The sequence below is a fragment of the Clinocottus analis genome, unplaced genomic scaffold (genome assembly GCF_023055335.1).
Source record: "Clinocottus analis isolate CAN_PGR_092001 unplaced genomic scaffold, fCliAna1.0.p SCAF_25, whole genome shotgun sequence".
Classification (NCBI taxonomy): domain Eukaryota; kingdom Metazoa; phylum Chordata; class Actinopteri; order Perciformes; family Cottidae; genus Clinocottus; species Clinocottus analis.
This window is the reverse complement of record NW_027175987.1, coordinates 5,635,084-5,654,576: the sequence shown is the minus strand read 5'-3', so window position 1 is coordinate 5,654,576 and position 19,493 is coordinate 5,635,084. Positions and strand designations below refer to the sequence as shown.

Genomic DNA, 19,493 nt, shown 5'->3' with positions numbered 1-19,493 from the left:
GAATGACATTTATGGAGTGCATCTTATTTATTTATTTTTCATTTTTGATTGACCTCACGCAGGCTGGACTGCAAGAGCCGTAAGACGCACACTTCTGAACTACGCCGCCGGAGATTACTACTATTACTATTATTACTTATCTTGTGTGTTTAGTTTATTCCATTGATGTTGATGTCTGTAAATGTGAGACGCTACTTTGACAAAAAGAATTTCCCTTTGGGGATTAATAAAGCACATATATATCTATCTAGATTTAAAGTGCAGTAGCATTTGTGTGCGGCAGTGATAAGACCCTCCTAATGCTAAAAAAAAGCCCTAATAAATACATATTTCAATTACATTTTGAAATATATATTATTGGTTCAATATTTATGGAAGCATGTATATAAATATGTTGTACTGTAATAAAGTTTTAAATATAATTTTATTTTATTCTTTTAAAAATATGTTATGCTACGAGAGACAAAAAAATCTGTGGATTTTGGACATCGAGCTGTTTGTTTCATGACGGCAGTCAGGTCAAGACAACTTTGTTTGTCTAATCTGCATGGTCAGGGCAAGTTAACATCAATGACAATAAAGGCTGATACTAAGTTAATGATACATTTTGAGCAGCAAAAACTGACTATAAAAAGCTCCCTCTTTTTGAAGTAATACACATTCTGCAGCTATGTGGGTGCCTTTGCTAGCTCTCACTTGGGCCCTTGTGGGTGAGTACAGCTTCATGCACCTATGTCTACTAAATTAGCTTCAACTAAAGTTTAATTAAAGTTCTGAAAATGTAACTTTTTTCAGAATGAGATACTAGCAGAAGAACATGGATACATGGTAGCAATCTATTGTTATTGTGTTTTATTAAGACATAAATATGGTAGAGCATAACCTATGCTCTACCATAGGTTATTTATTAGGATAAATAACCTATGGTAGAGCAGAGCATTGAGTTACCAACTGTTTTATCATCACCAAAATAACGTTTTATTTTTATTTTGTAGCGTGTCAACAGACCAACTTGGGTAAGTTTTCCTTCTGTTACAATATAATTATGGTATATAGATAGAGTTTCTTTGTTAACATTTTTATTAAATTGGAAACTGCTTTCTTGTCTATTATTGTAGCTCCAGAGTTTGCCAGGGGACAGACCTATGTCTACCAGTATGAGGCTGATGTGATGGGCGGCCTGCCTGAGGAGGGTCTGGCACGGGCTGGTGTGAAAGTCCGCAGCAAAGTTTTGATCAGTGCAGATTCTACCGGCAACTTCATCCTGAAGGTAAAGACCATTTAAATGTTTAATTTACTTATGATTAATATTAAGCAAACTGGAATAACATACACAGTCAAGTGTTACATTTACTCAAAGTATCATTCTTCCTTAAAGCTTGTAGACACAGAAATCTTGGAGTTCAGTGGCATCTGGCCCAAAGAAGATTTCACCCCAGCTACTAAGCTTACTTCAACTATGGCTGATCAGCTCTCGACACCCATCAGGTTTGAGTATGCTAACGGCGTTGTTGGAAAGGTGTTCGCTCCGGCTGGCCTCTCTGAAACTGTGCTGAATCTCCAAAGAGCAATCCTCAACATTTTCCAGCTGAACATCAAGCAGACTCAAAATGTCTATGAGCTGCAAGAGGTAAAAAATAACTCAATCTTCATCGAGTTACACTCACAAAATGCCACAATACTTAAACTGACAAACTGTGTTTGGATTTATGTGAACTAGCCTGGAACACAGGGTGTTTGCAAGACCCACTATGTCATCAGTGAGGATTCAAATGCTGACCGCATCCTGTTGACTAAGAGTAAGGACCTGAACCAATGCCAGGAGAGAATCATGAAGGACATTGGTTTGGCTTACGCAGAGCGATGCGTTGAGTGTGAGGCTGTAAGTGCAAAATCCACTTTTGCTTCAAAATCTCTAATACAATATACTCATTGACACTGCTAGTGTGATGATACTTGGTCTTCTTAATGCAGAGAGGACAGAGCATGAAGGGAGCCTCTGCTTTTAACTACGTCATCAAGAAAGAAGCCACAAGTGCTCTGATCTTGGAGGTGTCTGGTACAGAGATGGTTCAGATTTCGCCTTTCAACATCTTGAATGGTGCTGCACAGATGGAGTCTAAGTATGTGGTTTAAATTTTTAAAAAGTATGCAATACCAGTGTCATCAGCACAATTGTCTACACAAAGTGTCACAGTGCTGATTCATAGAGCTTACCGGTATGTTTATTTGCAGGCAATCCCTGAAATTCCAGGAGATTCAGAAAGCCCCATTGGATCCCATCAAAGGTCAATATCTTCAGCGTGGATCCCTGCAGTACGAGTTTGGCAGTGAGCTTCTCCAGGCACCAGTCCAGCTTCTAAAGATCACCGATGTCGAAGCTCAGGTACTTCATGATATGATCCTTCAGATTCGTATTGAATTCATCCTGTAGCCACAAACTTTGAGATATATTTTGTCCTGACAGATTGTTGAGATTCTGAACCACGTCGTGATCAACAACGTTGGCAAAGTCCACGGAGATGCCCCGCTGAAGTTCATTGAGCTCATCCAGCTAATGCGTATGGCAAAATGTGATATTATCGCAGCCCTCTGGACCCATAACAAAGATAGAGCTGATTACAGGTAACTGCAACTTTCAAGAGCCATAGAAAATATGTGCCATGGATAATACAATTATATAACATTAATTTTTTACCAGGCGCTGGCTCCTGAATGCTATCCCCGCTGTTGGTACTTCTACTGCTCTAAAGTTCCTAAAGGAGAAGTTTCTTGCCGATGAGCTGACTCATGTAGAATCTTCTAAAGCATTGCTGGCAACTTTACACATGATGACAGCTGACCTCGAAGTCATCAAGATTACAGAGGCAAGTCAGCATTCATTTTCTTTTCATTTGTAAGAAGAAGAACTGGGATGCATACTCATCAATTCTGAATCATTTTTTTAATCACTTTTCAGAGCCTAGCTGCAGAGCAAAAGATCCAAGATAACCCACTCCTGCGTGAGATTGTCATGCTGGGATACGGCACCCTGGTTGCTAAATACTGTGCAGAGAACCCAAACTGCCCTGCTGAGCTTGTGAGGGTATGTATCAGTTTTTACATGTTTTATTGTATAAATTAAATTCAGTTATAACATCCCATACATGTGACATTAAAGCTTTTCTGTCCCTTCCACAGCCTCTCCATGAACTTGCCGCCCAGGCTATTAGCAGCAAGGATGACGAGAAGCTTGTTCTCGTTCTCAAAGTCCTAGGAAATGCTGGACATCCTTCCAGCCTGAAGCCAATCACAAAGCTCCTGCCTGGCTTTGGAAGTACTGCTGCTGGTCTACCACTCAGAGTTCACGTTGATGCTGTTCTGGCCCTGAGGAACATTGCAAAGAGGGAGCCCAAGATGGTGAGACGACCATGTTATTTTCAATCCCTTGCGTGGCTAAAAATGAATTGATGGATTACAGGCTGTTTTATATACATCCAATCTTTTGTGAATTAGATCCGGGATATGGTTGTTCAGCTGTTCATGGACAAGGCTCTCAAGCCAGAACTCCGTATGGTTGCTGCTATTGTGTTGTTTGAGACCAAACTGCCCATGGGTCTGGTGATCACTCTTGCCAATGCCCTCTTGAAGGAAAATAATCTGCAGGTCGCTAGCTTTGTCTACTCTTACATGAAGGCTATGACCAAGAACACTACTCCAGAGTTGGCTTCTGTGTAAGAAATATACACTTTTGGAATTATTATTATTATTATTTTGCAATTTAAACATCTAAGCATGAATAATCACATATGTTTTAATGTTCTACTTTCAGTGCTTCTGCCTGTAATGTTGCTATGAAGATCCTCAGTCCTAAATTGGACAGACTCAGCTATCGCTTCAGCAGAACTCTCTATCTTGATGCCTACAGTGGTAATAGCATGATCAATTATCATCGGAGATTTTTGATAAAAATTTGTGTTTTTTAACGGTTCTTGTTTTTTGCCCTGCACAGACGCCTGGATGGCAGGTGCTGCTGCCAGCGCCTTCTATATCAATGATGCTGCAACTGTTTTGCCAAGAACCTTTGTGGCCAAAGCTCGCACCTATCTGGCAGGAGCTTATGCTGATGTTGTTGAGGTAATTTTGCTTTACATAGCTAGCTAACACAGTGAAAGGCTATTATATATCTCAGTGGCGGGCCGTGGATTTGTTACCTACACCTTCAGTCTGAGTTGATTAGCTGTTGTGGCGCACACCGCTCACCCCACTACTGTTGAGCAATGCGCACACAGCGCCATTCTGGACTCAGGGAGGACGCTCAACCTCGCCTCGGGCATGTTGTGCGTCCTGACCAGCTCGGCCCGCCAGGGGATTTCCACGCATCAACAAGAACCACACTTAGTTAAAACATGAGAAAAAAAATCCATGAGAAAAAAACATTAGAAAAGCAACTCACCTGCTGATGTTTACTGAGCGCCGCCTTGTTGACACACTGACCAATCACACGCCATTTCGTAGCCACTGGACGTAATAGAACCAGCCCAGCTCTTTAAACTATAGATCTGATTTGTTGCGGTCCATGACAATCAAACCCAACGTCCAATCCCTGTGTAGTTTAATTTGCAAAGGCCTTCTTAAACTGTTTTGGTTGAGGTGAGGAACGTGAGGAAAAAATGTGATTGGATAAAATTCTTCTTCAATCCAGCTGCAGGCTTAAGGCTGAAGGCTGCAGGCTGAGGCAGAGCAACAGAGAAAGACAGGAGCTGTACAATGAGAAAATAAGCTAATAGGGAAGAATAATTAAAATACATGTAATGTATTTGTGTAAAACAATTCAATTATAAAAAAGCTATAACTTTGTGATTCTGTTTAGGCCTGCAGTGAAGGCTTAGTTGGCCCTGACGGTCCACCACTGATATATCTGGCATGTGCCTTACATTCTTCTTACAATGTGTGCAATATTTAAAATCATAACAGCAAAAACAACATTTAGCTGGCCTTCAATGAATATAACAAGCTTGAATAATATGGCTATATAAACCTTTCACATCACAATCAGTTTAAAACTACTTACTTGTTTTTCTTTCTTTCAGGTTGGAGTGAGAACTGAGGGAATACAGGAGGCCCTCCTGAAAATCCAAGAGACTCCCGAGGATACTGACAGGCTGACCAAGATGAGACAAGTTATGAAGGCTGTAAGTTTAAGAGGTCACTCTGATGCTAAAAATCATTTTAATCTTTAAGAATGATGTGTTAAATGCAGTGTTCCACTTTTCTTCTTCGCACAGCTTTCTCAGTGGAGGGCTGAACCAAGCAGCCAGCCCCTGGCCTCAGTGTATGTGAAATTCTTCGGACAGGAAAGGGCCTTTGCCAACATTGACAAAGCCCTTATTAATCAGCTTATTGAGGTATACCCTTGTCATGCTGTACTTTACTATAGGTAACTGCTAATTAATACTTGTATTACGACCTGAATATCTGAGGTCTTATAAGCAATTTTGTGCTTGCAGCTTGCCAATGGACCAGCAATTCTCACTTCTGGAAAGCCAATTTTGGAAGCTTTGGTTGCTGGTTTCCAAAACCATTACGTTGATCCATTCCTGATTTCGGAGGTTCGTCGCATCCTTCCAACCACCGTTGGTCTGCCCATGGAGCTCAGTTTCTATACTGCTGCTGTGGGCGTTTCATCTGTTGAATGTAAGTTGCACATGTGTAGCTTACATGTTGTTGATTTGACAAAATGATTTATACCAATGCTAATAATGTGTTTTCACAGTCAAAGCAACTGTGACACCACCTCTGCCAGTCGACTATCGTTTTGCCCAGCTTCTGAAGTCTGACATAAGCCTTAAGGCTGCCATTAACCCCAGGTAATACAAGTGTATCTTACGTGACAACTAATAAGGTTCTTCTTATCAGAAATGTATTTGGCGAGATAACCCTTAAAATGTATATGGTCTTTCTTTTGCAGACTTTCCGTCCATACCTACGCCGTTATGGGAGTGAATACTGCTTTCATCCAGGCTTCTCTGATGTCAAGATCCAGAGTTCATGCAATTGCTCCTGCAAAGATAGAAGCAAGAATTGAAATGATAAAGGGGAACTTCAAGCTTCAGCTCCTGCCTATTGAGGGTGTCAACAACATTCTTTCTACAGTGTATGTACTTATCAAGTTAACATGTATAACCCAGTTTGTTGGAAATGATGTTGTCCCTCAATTATTGTTCCTTTTTTCCAACAGTGTTGACACTTTTGCTGTTGCAAGAAATGTGGAAGATCTCGCAGCTGCCAAAATCACACCAATAATTCCAGCTACACTGGAAGCACAGGATTCAAGGCAGAACTTCACCTCAAGTGTTTCAAAGATGGCCTCCTCTCAGTCTCATAGCATGGTGAGTTTGATTCACTCACCACTTTTTCCAATATTAGCATTTAGCCTTTCCCAAATTAATGTTGTAACTTTTGTTGTTGTTGTTTTACAGTCAGCATCATCTGAAATCATTACCATTGACCAGTCAAGTAGAAATTTCAGCGAACTGAGGCTTCCCAAGGAATTCCAGAAGAGAATATGTTCTGAAAGCAAAACCTTTGGTATCAGGTCATGCGGTGATATTAGGTCTAGAAATGCCACTTTCCTCAAAAACTCCCCATTCTACAGCTTGATTGGAAGACATTCCATCGAGATTGATGTTTCTCCAGGCAAGTTAATGACACGAGGTTGCGCCTTCCTTCCACCCGCCTTCCAAATACCACGTCAGATGCCTTGTAAAGACATCATTATATTACTTATCTAAGTACTTTTGTAATTTGCTAAAAAGTAACTATTATGGTTCTATTTGGTTGTAGCTGCCGGACCAGCTATTGAGAGGATTGAAATTGAGGTACAGGTGGGAGAAAAAGCAGCACAGAAGATCATCAAAGTGATTAACAGGAGTGAGGAAGAACGTATTAAGGACAAGAGCGTGCTGATGAAACTCAAGAAAATCCTGGCACCTAGCCCGAAGAACTCCACATCATCTTCATCCAGCTCCAGCAACTCTGCTACTGTCAGCTCTCGCTCCAGCAGCAGCTCTTCCTCTGAATCAGCCAATACTTATTCCAGCTCCTCCTCTCGCCACAACAGCAAGCAGGTCAAAGCTAACAATTCAAGCAGTTCTTCAAGCAGCCGTTCATCTCACATGTCCAGCAGCAACTCTTCCAGCTCCAGCTCCTCCAGGTCCAGCTCCAGGTCCAAGGTGAGTCAGCTTTAACTCTGAACATATTTTTTTTTTTTAAAGATTTAGAATCCAAAATTTACATTAAAAAATAATCTACTTTTTTTTTTCTTTTGCAGCAACAACTGTATGACATGAAGTTCATCAAGAGCCACATCCACCAGGTAGTCATTAAATTGATGAGACAACCATATTGTTTACAATGTTTTTAAGTAGGCTAAATGTATGGTTTCTTTGTTTGCAGCATGACATCTACAAAGATCGTGCCAACAGCAATAGCAGTGCCCAAAGCTTTGAGGACATCTACAATAATGTTAGTCATCAGACCAAGACATTTCCAGACTGTTGTATTCGGTGGGAAAGAAAACTAATCATTAATATCAATCTCTGGTTTTAACTTCTAGGCCAAGTACCTTTCTCAAGCTCTCAATCCTGCTGTGACTATTCTCATACGCGCTGTAAGAGTTGACCAGAAGGTTCAGGGATACCAGATTGCAGCTTACATTGACAAAGTTAATCACAGACTTCAGATCATTTTTGCCAACCTGGAAGAGAACAACCACTGGAGAATCTGTGTCGATGGTGTGCTGCTGAGCAACCACAAGGCGATGGTAAAAAACTATTTGGTGATTATTTGGTGATGTAACAACAGTTGTCTGATGCTTGAGATTTTAATTCTGAATGAAATTTATCTTAGGCTAAGTTTGCCTGGGGTATTCAGTGCAAAGAGTACGATGCTGAGATCACAGTTGAGTCTGGTCGTGTGGGTAAAGATCCTGCAATCCGCCTGAAGCTTACCTGGAACAAACTCCCAAACAACATGAAGCGCCTTGCAAAGGAGTAATGTCCCAAACCTATGCGTATTGCAACATTTGTGTCTACATTACCCTTTTTGGGCATGATTTAATTTTCATTTACAGCCCAACTTTTTAAAATTCAAAATAACCTTAACCTTAATCTTTTTGCATTCCTAGGATCTCTGAGTACATATCCCGCTTGACAAAGGAATTTGGAATAAGCCAGGCAATGGTCAAAAATATTGCTAAGCAGATCATACTGTCTGTGGCTGCTGCTTCTGACACAACCCTGAATGTTGTTCTGAAGACTCCAAAGGTGGGGTTTTATTGCCCATTATTTACACAGAAAATGTCTGTGTTGTATTTTGTCCCACCGTTTGCATATATATTCTTCCTTTTGATATTTTAATATTACAGAGAACAATGTTCAAAGTTGGCGTTGGTATCCCTGTTTCTCTGCCAATCGGAGACTCTGCCGCTGAGCTGGAACCATACCAGGACAACATAGCCGACAAGATCTCTTACATGTTCGCCAGGGCTCATTCAGGTGAAAACATTTCAAGGAACAGGTTTTACTGACTGGTCAAGCGGATCAGTATATAGTTAACTTACTTATTCATATGTTTCTCCCACTTCAGCTCTGTGTGTCATGTACCGTGACACACTGATCACATTCAACAAAAGGAAAGTCAGGATGAATATGCCCGACTCTTGCTTCCAAATGTTGGCTCAGGATTGCACCCCAGAACTTAAATTTATTGTTCTGCTAAAGAGAGATCAAAAGAAGAACCAGAACCAGATCTATGTCAGGATTGCAAACCTGTAAGAACAACAACTATTTATAAGTAAATTGTAGGAACTGTCCCTGAAAGAAATACCACAAAATATAGAAAGGCACTTTAATACATGTATTTGAATTGTTTTCCAACAGTGAAGTGGAGCTGTATCCCAAGAATGGTGCTATTATGGTCAAGATCAATGGTCTAGGAGTCCCCAACAGAAACCTTCCATATAAGCATCCCACAGGTATTTTTATTCTACTAATTTCAATGTAACTGTCATGCTCAAACATTCAATTTCTTGAAAGTAAATAATACATAATTATATATTTTCATCCTTTTTTAGGCCTTATTCACATTAGACAAATTCATAGGGGTATCAGTATCTCTGCCCATCGTTATGGTCTCCAGCAGGTTTACCTTGATATGAACATACTGAAGGTAATACAATAAATCTGACAACTATCTTTTAGATTTATTAATATCCATACGGGAAGTAGAGCAAATCCTAAACTGTTTGAGGTTTTTCCAGATTAGAGTTGTGGACTGGATGAGAGGAAACACTTGTGGAATCTGTGGAAAAGGTAATGGCGAAATCAGACAGGAGTTCCAAACACCCAACCAGCGTCTGGCCAGTGACGCCGTCAGCTTCGCTCATTCCTGGGTTCTGCCTGGAATGAGCTGCCGTGATGCCTCTGGTAATAAAATAACTGCTTCATGCTTCATTATAAGAATATCATGTTTGGGTAACTAGAATGGCAAATATATAGAAAAAATAATAAAAGACTGCTGCAGTAGGGAAATATATATATATATATATATATATATATATATATATATATATATATATATAATTACAGTGCTTACCTTCCCTTTTCACCCTTTTTAGAGTGCTACTTGAAGCATGAATCTGTGAAGCTGGAGAAGCAGGTGATCCTTCACGGACAAGAGTCCAAATGCTTCTCTGCTGAGCCTGTGCTGCGCTGCCTGCCCGGCTGCATCCCAACGAGGACCACCACCGTCAATGTTGGCTACAACTGCCTGCCCGCTGGTGAGTCTGCAAAACATCACATCCGGTTCACAAAACTGAATTATACAATATCTTATCTTAAGCAGTGCCTAATCGCTTCACTCCCTCTATTTTTTTAGATTCTGAACTGAATCGCTCTGTGGGCCAAAGCAACATCTTTGACAAGAGCATTGACCTCAGGGAAACAGCCGACGCCCACCTGGCCTGTCACTGTACCGCTCAATGCGCATAATTTCACTGCCTTCAGTCAATTCATGTTATATCTTAAGTTCCATTCAAAGTATTTCTAATTACCTTGTTTGCACATGTGCTTGCGTAATATTTACAATGGCAGTTACTAAATGTTAATAAAGCAAACTGACTGAAAATTAATTTTACTAAGAGGTTGTTTTTTTTTACTCAGGTTGAAATAAAACATAGGTCAAATAAATACACCACAGGACTAGAAGATGATCAAATAAACAGTTTCCTTTGATACTACAACACTTGCAGAACATGCAGTTAAAAAGCTGAAATGTCATGTCAGTGGTCACCCTGACCACAACAAATAGAGTGAGCTCACAGCAATAGTCATTGTACCCTCCTGTGTGAACTTTGCATTTTGACGGCATTAATGAATAATACTTTCATGATTTTGGCCAAAAACATGCAATACCACAGACACACATTATCTAACCCACCTACAGTATAAATTATATTACAGTATAATCATGACAGAAATCTACTGAACTTTTCTCTTCAGTAAATTAAGATCTTGTTAGTTAAACAGTTGATGTCCTCTGAACCCTTCAGAAAATCATATTCAATCGATCATTTATTTAAAAAATCCACAAGTTGAACTGTATAAACAAGGATAATTTGTTTTTCTAGTTATATAATGACTAAATATTTGCAATTACAACCAAAACCAAAAATGATGTTCAGGTCAGGTGGCCCTAACTTTTCATCCACTCATGCCTTGACGCCTCCCCAAACCAACCCCACGTTTCTTTGAATCTAAAAGGTGAAACAACCTAACTATCTAATAGAGTGTAACAAACAAACATATCAGAGTTACTATTATACCTTCATGACATGCTTGTTGCAGATAAAATCAGCCTCTTATTGCAGGCATTCACAACCTCAACTGCCATGAGAGTAGTTGTGCTTGCCTTGACTCTGTCCTTTGTGGGTAAGTTGTTTTTTGCAAAGGTATAAAAATGCATTTTTTTTAATTTATTTTTTTTATCAAAAACTGCTAATTACTGTACATTTCTTATTTGGATGTCTTAATATAAACCCTTTGAAATTGTACATTTTAACAAAGAATAGTACATTTTAATAAATAATTTAAAGTTGAATGTCCTTTATCGCATTACACTAACACCTCATACAGTTGAGAAAGATAAGCCAGTTAATCAAAGATTAGGGCCCTTGGAATAAAGTGGCAGCACCAAACAGTCCAAAGAATCTATTGTTATTGTAGTGCTAATTATTTTGCTGCTGCGCAATTGCATTTTGCTCAAAAAAAGTATGCTCAAAAAGTAAAACAAAATTGCTATTGAGCTAGTGACACGTTGTCTATATAGTGGTCACTAATCACTTTTAGCCTTGGAACATAATTGTGAAGATCTTGGTATACTTTAAGATGTACAAAACTGGCATACATCAAAACCTGTAAACATTGGCCGAACATACAGTAATTGGATTAATGGATATTTAGGATCCACAGTGCCCCCTCATGGTGTGGAAGGCCTTCTCTGAAGCGTATCTTAATAAATTTCCTTATTGACTTTCAACTGTTCAATGAAGCAGCCCTCGCATTATATTTTGTTAGATGTATGAAATTTGGAAGTCACCTGCATCCCATGAACACTTTCATTTCAAGCAAGCAGGCACTTGAAATGTAATGTATGTGTTACAGTACAGTGCGTGTCTAGCCCTAAACACACAGAAATAGACCTACATTTAGGTCATACTTTATATTTAAAAACATTATACATAATATGAAATCCAGTTACAATAAAATCTAAAATTAATTAAAAAAGGGAAAGTTCAAATATTACAAGTTATCATAAACTTTCACTGTATTCTTATTCATGATGACCCTGAATGTGTCCATGTCTAATTTCAAAAATGTATGTAAATACTGCAAGACTGGCCACAAACATGAATGAAAAAGACATGTATTACAGCACTTACCCCTTTACTAGACAGTCCTATTGACAGTTATAGGCCAGGGACAGGTGAACCAGTTCTGTTGATTAATAACTAATAATTGTTACCAATAAAAGGTCAAATGACAAGTTCCGAGAAGGTATAATGAATGTTTAAATCATCGCACATTCATGTGTTAGCAATTAGTATAATATGTATGAGAATAACATTTACATTAATATTTGCATAAAAATTGAAAAATGACAATATTACATTCAGTAATGTATGTTGTGAGATATAGATAGATAGATAGATAGATAGATAGATAGAGGAAAAAACTGATTTATTTACCAAGTTTTCTTATTGCATTCAGTAAAATAGTAGCATTCAATCTACCTTTTACAATATTGTGCCAGTGGACAAGTTTAACATGATAAAGAAAGATATCAACAGCCTCATTTAGGCTAGTTTAGGTGCAACAGCGACCATTAACGGGTGCAAAGCATCATTCATTATTGGTGACCCATGATCTTTTCTGTTACACCTTCATTGCCAAACAAATACTAGCCTCAGATTAAAATCCTAGATGCAAGACATGACTGCCAAACCAAGAATTACAGGAACACATAAATATGAATAAATAAATAAATAAAGATAATAAAAAAGAAACAATAGAACGTTCTCTCAGTCACACACAGCAGATTAAACCATCAGCCAATCAGAACGCTTCCTTGGCTTCCACGGTTAACAGCTATTTAATCACTTTACAGTACATCTTCTAGTGTTTAAAAATAATTGTTATAGATTTTTGCTTCATATAGAGCTGGTGTTTTCCGTTTGGAGTGTTTGGCTGCTGTGGTCTTCATGGCCGTGCCACTGTTTGTGCTGCACTGGAACATTTCGGTTTAAAAATAAGCTTTATTCTTCAACATGGCCAGGGTTTCCATTTGGTTTGGTTGATCTGGAAATAAAATATCAATATACAGCTCGTAAAACACAAGAGCTGCATCCGTTACAGGCATGTCATGATTTGTGCAAGTAAAGACAGTGTACCTTTTGTCTGGGATGAGGCAGTGTGTGCGATACAGGTCTGCTGTTGATACTGATGTGAGGGGGACACATCTTGGTGTGTGGGCGGTTGTGTCAGACCGGCATTTAATGAGCTTTTCTGGAGCCAACGCTACACTTGATTCCGTATCAGCTGCAAATATAAGGTGAAAATGTTTTGATCCTTGTCAGGAAAGTGACTTATTAAGAGTTATGGTCATTGTTATTAGTCATTCTTTTACTATTACCGATACCATCTCTGCTTTTCTCATCATGAATATATAACAGTTTTTTTTTAACTAAATTCCTTCTTTCATGTTATATATATATATATATATATATATATATATATATATATATATATATATATATATATATATATATATATATATATATATATATATATATATATATATATATACACACATATATATATATATATACACACACACATATATATATATACACACACATATACATATATATATATATATATATATATATATATATATATATATATATATATATATATATATATATATATATCTCACAGTTGTGGCATAAAGGAATGGGATCCACCCATTGTTGAGTCTATTGATAACCTAGAAGTCAATTTTCAATAATATCAAGACAAAAAGGTAAAGCCAGTACAATGTAATGGATTAGACACTCACATATTAAAAAGCAACTTTTTGACTTTGACATCTGTGGTTTCCTTAGGTCAGCAAATGGACTTAAGTTTAAAAATTGATGTTTGAGCCACATTGCTCGATCTTCCTCAAAGGCCTTCCTCTGCAAGTTAAACCAGATTCATGTTACCTCAAAAACAAATATGCACACTTTTTAAATAACAAAAATAATAATAAATTAGATGATAATATTTGTCCAGGGTGTACCCTGCCTTCGCCCACTGACAGCTGGGATCAGCTCCAGCGCCCTGCGACTCTAATGAGGATAAGCGGCTCAGATAATGGATGGATGGATATTATTTGTACAGCCCTTTTCAAGAAATAAAAAGTTACTTTCGGTGCAAATGAGTATTGAGGCCGATAGGGAAGATTGGTGAAGTCTCTCATGTCTTGGATTGAGCAGACGGATATAAACTGGTAATCTTGGGACACTGCTGTTCCACACAAAGAGCTAGATGTGTTGTAGTTCCTAATATCCATATCAGACCAATTCTGGAAAAATGTCTTTAATCGATCACCTCTTGGCTAAGCCTTATAGCTGCTTCAGTGAAGTTCCTCCTCTCCCTCTCGAAGCGCTTCCTCTGTTCCTCGAGGGTCTTCCACTCCTCTCTGAAGCGTTCTTTCTCCTGCAGCATGTAGCAGTCGCTTAGCACGGAGGCGGTCTCCTCATCACACGGAGAACTCAGCTGCTGCTACGAGAAAAAATTATATGGATAGCCAGAATTTAACAAAACGAGGTGTTGACTGTTGTAAAAAATGAAATACAATATATTTCTTCCAACATGCAAACAAGGTTTCAATCCTTGGTTAAAACTAAAAGAGAGAAAGTTACCCTGTTAAAAAGGTACTGTGTTAGAGGTCCACTTACATTTAAAACCAGCAGGTTTAAATATAAAACGATCATGTGTTTATTCACCGTCAACTCAAATTGATTATATCACACTCTTGTCTTAGCAATGTGACTTGGACTCTTAACATTGTTACCTGATCTAAAGGCAGATGTCAGTCTTACCTGCAGGAGCTGCTGTTGTGTTTGAATGAAGTATTTGCACTGCTGGATCTCCAGCTTCAATCTGTCCATTTCCTCCTCATGAGTCTCTCGGGGTATAGCATCATCGGGTTTGTTCTCCCCCATCTGAGCGGAAGAGGCTTAACAAACAACCCAGAGATTCAAAATAAAAAAAACATTCTATGTATTGTTTTCAACAAACCGGAAGTATGGATCCAGACAAGAATGTAATATGAAAATAAGTCCATATATTTTGGGTTGCTTCTATAGTGATATAAATACATGATTTTTGCTTCAGAATATAATGTAAGCTTCTGACGCTCGAACAGTTTCTTTAAGGTTCAACAAGTTTCCTTAGCTGAATTTAATCTATCTTGACACATCACTAGTACAGAATTCATATTCATGAGGACATTATTTCATGCATAGGGATCAAACAGGGACAGCTTGTTGCATGTAGACTACCTTGGCTGTCCAATCTTTCAATGTGGCTCTTGAGTCTTCTCCACTGGAGGCGAATACTATTGGTCAGCTTCTCCTGGGCGTGAGAACAATACAGCTCTACACTTTCTTTACTGGAATCAAACACTTGTTGTTCCTCCTCTTCCTCCTCCTCCTGCTCCTCCTCCTTCTCCTTGTCCTCCTCCTGACAATAAAAATAAAAATATTTTTCAATGTACTGGGAGCATATCTTACAAATGTATTGCACATTGCCGTAGTTATTAAGTTGAAAAAGTGGTTTAATAATCCTGGTAAGAGATCTATTGTATAATAAATTAGTACAGGTGTATCAGAGCTGACATGACATGAGCTCATTCATATTGAGAAAGATGTTGGCAATGAAGTGAGAGCAATGACGTAGCAACAACTGCTTGTTGAACTGTTGAAAAGTAGCATCAGAGAAAAGAGGAAAAACAACTCTCCCTACCTGAATGCCATCATCTGGATGTTTGTCATCTTTCAGCGTTGGTTTCCTTAAACTCAGAATGGACACTATGTCTTTTTTTATCTGTTGCAACACTTTCTTCAAATCTGCATTTTCCAGCAGCATCTCCCTTTGTCGGGTGTCGTAGTCGCTCAGCAGAGTCTTATACATCTCCCCCTCATGCCTTGAGATGACAAAAACAACCATCTGCGTTTATTTGTTTGTTATAAGCAGAATACCTCATTAGAAATTAATTGAAGCTACCATAACATCCAGCATTTATCAGTGCCATCATGTTTGAAGCCCATGGTCATAAAATAATTCTGTCACAAAGAAATCTAAAAAGAAGCCGACACACATACAAGTATGTCTTTTGAGACATGGGTAATGGATATTAAATAATAATAACTGAACTTACTTTGCTTCGGTCTTTTGAGTTTTCCAAACGCTTCTCTTCCCGTCAGCTCTTCCAATGTTGTTTAATACATCAATTGCTGGAAGCAAGAAAAACAAATGTAGAAAAGGAATCATAAATTCTCAAGGGTCATATTCATTTTAATAGTGTTTGTTAAGATGTTAGTTAAATTTGTAAATGTTAAATATTTGTGCAGGATGAAATGTGTTCTCTTAAACCTTGTTTCTTTTCCTTTTTGTCAACCAGAAGTTGATTTAAGCGCTCCTTCAGTTTGATAAATTCTCTTTCTTTCCTTTTCATCTCATGGTTGTACTGGCTGGCCCGGCTTGAAATTATGTTCTGAAGTTTTTGCACCTGGCAGGAAGAGGTTTTTACAGTTTGAATTGTCTTTTTCATCCACATGAGACCAAAAACATGTCAGTGAATTCAATACACATTATCTGCACCAGTAAGTCCAAAGAAAGTACCTCATCCTTTTCATTTTTAAGGCAGTTCTGTAAACTTTTCACTTTCAAATGCAGCTGGCGTTCTCTCTCAAGAAGTCCTGTGTTCTCTCTTTTGGACAGTTGAAGCTGCTCCTATGATAACAGAGCAACATGGACAAGGGCATTTAATATGAGTAATTTTCAGTATTAACAATCAACTTATGAGGTCCTTAGTTTTAGAAAAACATGTTATTGCTATTTTGCAATACAATATTAATAAGGAGGGATAACTGGGTTTAAATGTTACTGTACTTTGAGTTGGGTGCTGGTGTGCTGCAGGTAGTCTATATTGCTGCTGGACTTTCGCTGTTCCACTTCCATGCTTTCCAAAGTCCGGAGGCCCCTGTGGTGCAGCTGAATCAGGTCATAAATGCAATTTAGCACAGCCACAACGTTCATCACTGAGTTGCCACTCAACCCGGTCCAAACTTGTGGGAGGGAAAGAGACGACATTTCCTGTAAAATAGGGATAACAAAAGAAGAAAACAAGCCAAAACAGCCAAAATTAAACCAAGAATATTGTATGCCTTAAACCGCAAGCATATAGATAGCAATAACTGTGCTCATAATAGATCAATAGGACATGTATAGTTACCAACCTGATTGATGTGTGATATACATTCCTGCACGTTGTGCTCTGTGCAAAAGGTACTGAGAATGTAGTTGCTGTGCAGCGGCAGCGATGATTGGCTGAACTGTGTCAAGGGAGATGATCTACATTCAACGGAGCCGCTGCAAATGTCCTTGACTTCTGTTGAAAGAAACTCTGTTAAGTATATGCAGTGGGGACTTATGCTAATTTAATAATGATGGACAATAAAAATAAACCACTTCATCTACAGTAAATACAATAGGAATTGAGGTAACAAAAAACTAACAATAGCATTTGTGTTCATTTGACCTTTTCCTTACTCACAAGGTTTGATACAGAGCACAAGATAAATAAAATGACACAGTAACGTACACACAACTGCTGAAGAGAACACTGCAGTACTTCAGTTCAGTCCCAAAATCGCATTATACAACATTGTGCAATTTCAGAGACAAGTAAAAATGGTAAATTAACAACTGTTGAGTATATTAGTCAAGTGTTTAACACGCCTCATTCACAGTGCATATTCACTGGGTTATAAAGATCAAACATCTTTACTCACCAAGGGAGGACTCTGGCATTGTTGCAGTGCAGCCTTCAGGCCACGTGTCTGTACACTGCATGTGAATGACACACAAAGCCTGCCTCAAGATCGACCTACACAGTCAGTGCTCCTGAAATAGAGGGTCAGATTAGCAGTGCCCATTCAATAAAGTCTGGATTACAAGGCCATGGAAGTAGATATGCAGCGATAAGGGCTGGAAACACACTGCAACCTAAATAACAGTGTGACGACAGCAGAGTTTTACAAGAGTTAATTCAATGAGTTAAACAGTGATCACGTAGTGTATCACAGCCACCCAATAGATACATTTAAAATATTTGAAATGTGTGTTTATTTAGAAGTTAAGAGAGTTATGGATGTGATGTTGACCTTGATGTTTTTGCAGTACACCATTGTCACTGCAGGAGTATTTAATAGGTAACAGGCTGGGACCAGGATCTTATCCCCATGTGCTTATCGTCAGCTGATCAGACTAATCCAACAAGGACAGTGTGCCAATTTATCTTTAGAACCACACAATCAGAATTATTCTTCTCCTGTACGAATGCTTATGTGTCTTACAAATAGTATTTCAATATTACTGGAAAGTACTACCATTTACGACACCTCATTTTTACGCAGAGCAATTATGTGTGAGCAGAAACTGCATTAAAAAAAAACATTTGTTTTTCATGAATTAGATTTTTCATATTTTAGTAACTGGATGGCTGTGTGACTCATCATTACCTGCGGGGACCCATACCTTTGCTTTTAGTGATACTTAATCAGCCTGGCAGACAGATGGCAAGCCTAGAGCCACATAGCTTATGAGCTGCTTAGACTCACCACTCAACAAGTGTTAACCTTTAACTGGATCAAACTCCTTTCCAGTCTAGAATTTCCAAAGAAGAAGAATTTTCCAAGAAAACGTTGGAGTAGAATTTACAGGATGTATTTAAGGTATGCGATCGCCAATTATGATAAGAATATGTAATTAATTTGAGTGATTTCAATTTAATGTAAGACCAGATTCTGAACCATGAGGGGTACTTGATGGGGATCACCAGAGGCTGCTCGGACTGATCTGCCTAGACTCAGTTTTTAAGTCGAACTAATTGAAATGTATGCAATCTAATACAACAAGGTTGCACAAACACTTTGGTGGCTAGAGAATATTACCTTCTTAAAAGAAAAGACGCACCCCATCAACCGCCGAACGACCATAATTAAAAACAGCTTATTTCCTCTGGCTGTGAGACTATGAATTTATCCTCCACCCTTCATATATGCAATGTTTTTCCTTCTTACCTATAACAAATTGGCGCCCCAATCTGAAACAACTAAGTTATGTCGATAACAACGTGTAACAGTGCGTGTGACACGCGCGTAACTGGCTATTTCCAGGACGCCGTTTAGTCAACAAATTCTATTTTGTAAATTACGTAAATAATATAATACAAAACAAAATAAAGAGCGTGCCTGTCCCTTACGCAGCACTCAGTAGAGCCAAACGTGAACATGCCCACCACAAATTGCCCATTGAAAACAATGTGGCATTGAAGAAGAGCGGCTGGTTATCTCTCAGCCAAACAACTTCACTAGTTACGACAGCAGACGTTTACAATGTTGACTTTATGAAGTAAAGATCTACATATTTTGAGTACTTACTCAACGTTGCATGTTCAAGTGGAGCTCCCTATTAACGCCCAGCAGTTTCTAAACCAGTCTGTCCCAACCACAGTACACGCGACTGACCGCAAGCAAACCAAGCAGCACGCTGATTGGCCGAACCGTTGTCTAGCAACCGAGCACAGCTTATCGTGATTGGCTCATGGCTGTCAGATATTTTAAT

The 19,493-nt window shown here is 38.6% G+C and overlaps 2 protein-coding genes across 6 annotated transcripts; one reads left to right on the top strand and one right to left on the bottom strand.

The window, feature by feature from the left end:
- Positions 1 to 670: 670 nt before the first annotated feature.
- LOC137794470 (vitellogenin-2-like) lies at positions 671 to 10,174 on the top strand. The gene is made up of 34 exons (XM_068591241.1): positions 671 to 710; positions 996 to 1,016; positions 1,119 to 1,270; positions 1,379 to 1,630; positions 1,721 to 1,882; positions 1,975 to 2,123; positions 2,236 to 2,386; positions 2,468 to 2,625; positions 2,702 to 2,867; positions 2,960 to 3,085; positions 3,181 to 3,399; positions 3,496 to 3,713; positions 3,812 to 3,909; positions 3,992 to 4,116; positions 5,073 to 5,174; positions 5,268 to 5,387; positions 5,490 to 5,676; positions 5,756 to 5,849; positions 5,951 to 6,136; positions 6,221 to 6,371; positions 6,462 to 6,678; positions 6,826 to 7,214; positions 7,313 to 7,357; positions 7,438 to 7,506; positions 7,598 to 7,804; positions 7,891 to 8,033; positions 8,168 to 8,306; positions 8,408 to 8,537; positions 8,629 to 8,812; positions 8,922 to 9,016; positions 9,116 to 9,210; positions 9,302 to 9,467; positions 9,659 to 9,820; positions 9,919 to 10,174. The coding sequence occupies exons 1-34, from the start codon at positions 671 to 673 to the stop codon at positions 10,029 to 10,031; spliced, it is 5,031 nt and encodes a 1,676-aa protein (XP_068447342.1). The 3' UTR covers positions 10,032 to 10,174.
- On the bottom strand, positions 9,637 to 19,433 carry LOC137794471 (afadin- and alpha-actinin-binding protein-like). Of its 5 annotated transcripts, none has more exons than XM_068591242.1 (14): positions 19,310 to 19,433; positions 17,660 to 17,771; positions 17,105 to 17,256; positions 16,758 to 16,961; positions 16,488 to 16,598; positions 16,239 to 16,374; positions 16,024 to 16,099; positions 15,609 to 15,789; positions 15,146 to 15,326; positions 14,684 to 14,820; positions 14,190 to 14,363; positions 13,657 to 13,774; positions 12,989 to 13,136; positions 12,262 to 12,896 (listed from the first exon to the last, which is right to left on the bottom strand). In XM_068591242.1, exons 2-14 carry the CDS (start codon positions 17,718 to 17,720, stop codon positions 12,854 to 12,856), a joined length of 1,722 nt encoding a protein of 573 aa, XP_068447343.1. In that variant the 5' UTR covers positions 17,721 to 17,771; positions 19,310 to 19,433; the 3' UTR covers positions 12,262 to 12,853. The 5 variants fall into 5 exon arrangements, 4 of the variants coding, with proteins under 4 accessions (XP_068447346.1, XP_068447343.1, XP_068447345.1 ...); XM_068591244.1 differs by having other exon boundaries at positions 14,190 to 14,360; XM_068591243.1 differs by having other exon boundaries at positions 17,105 to 17,253.
- Between the last annotated feature and the right edge of the window lie 60 nt (positions 19,434 to 19,493).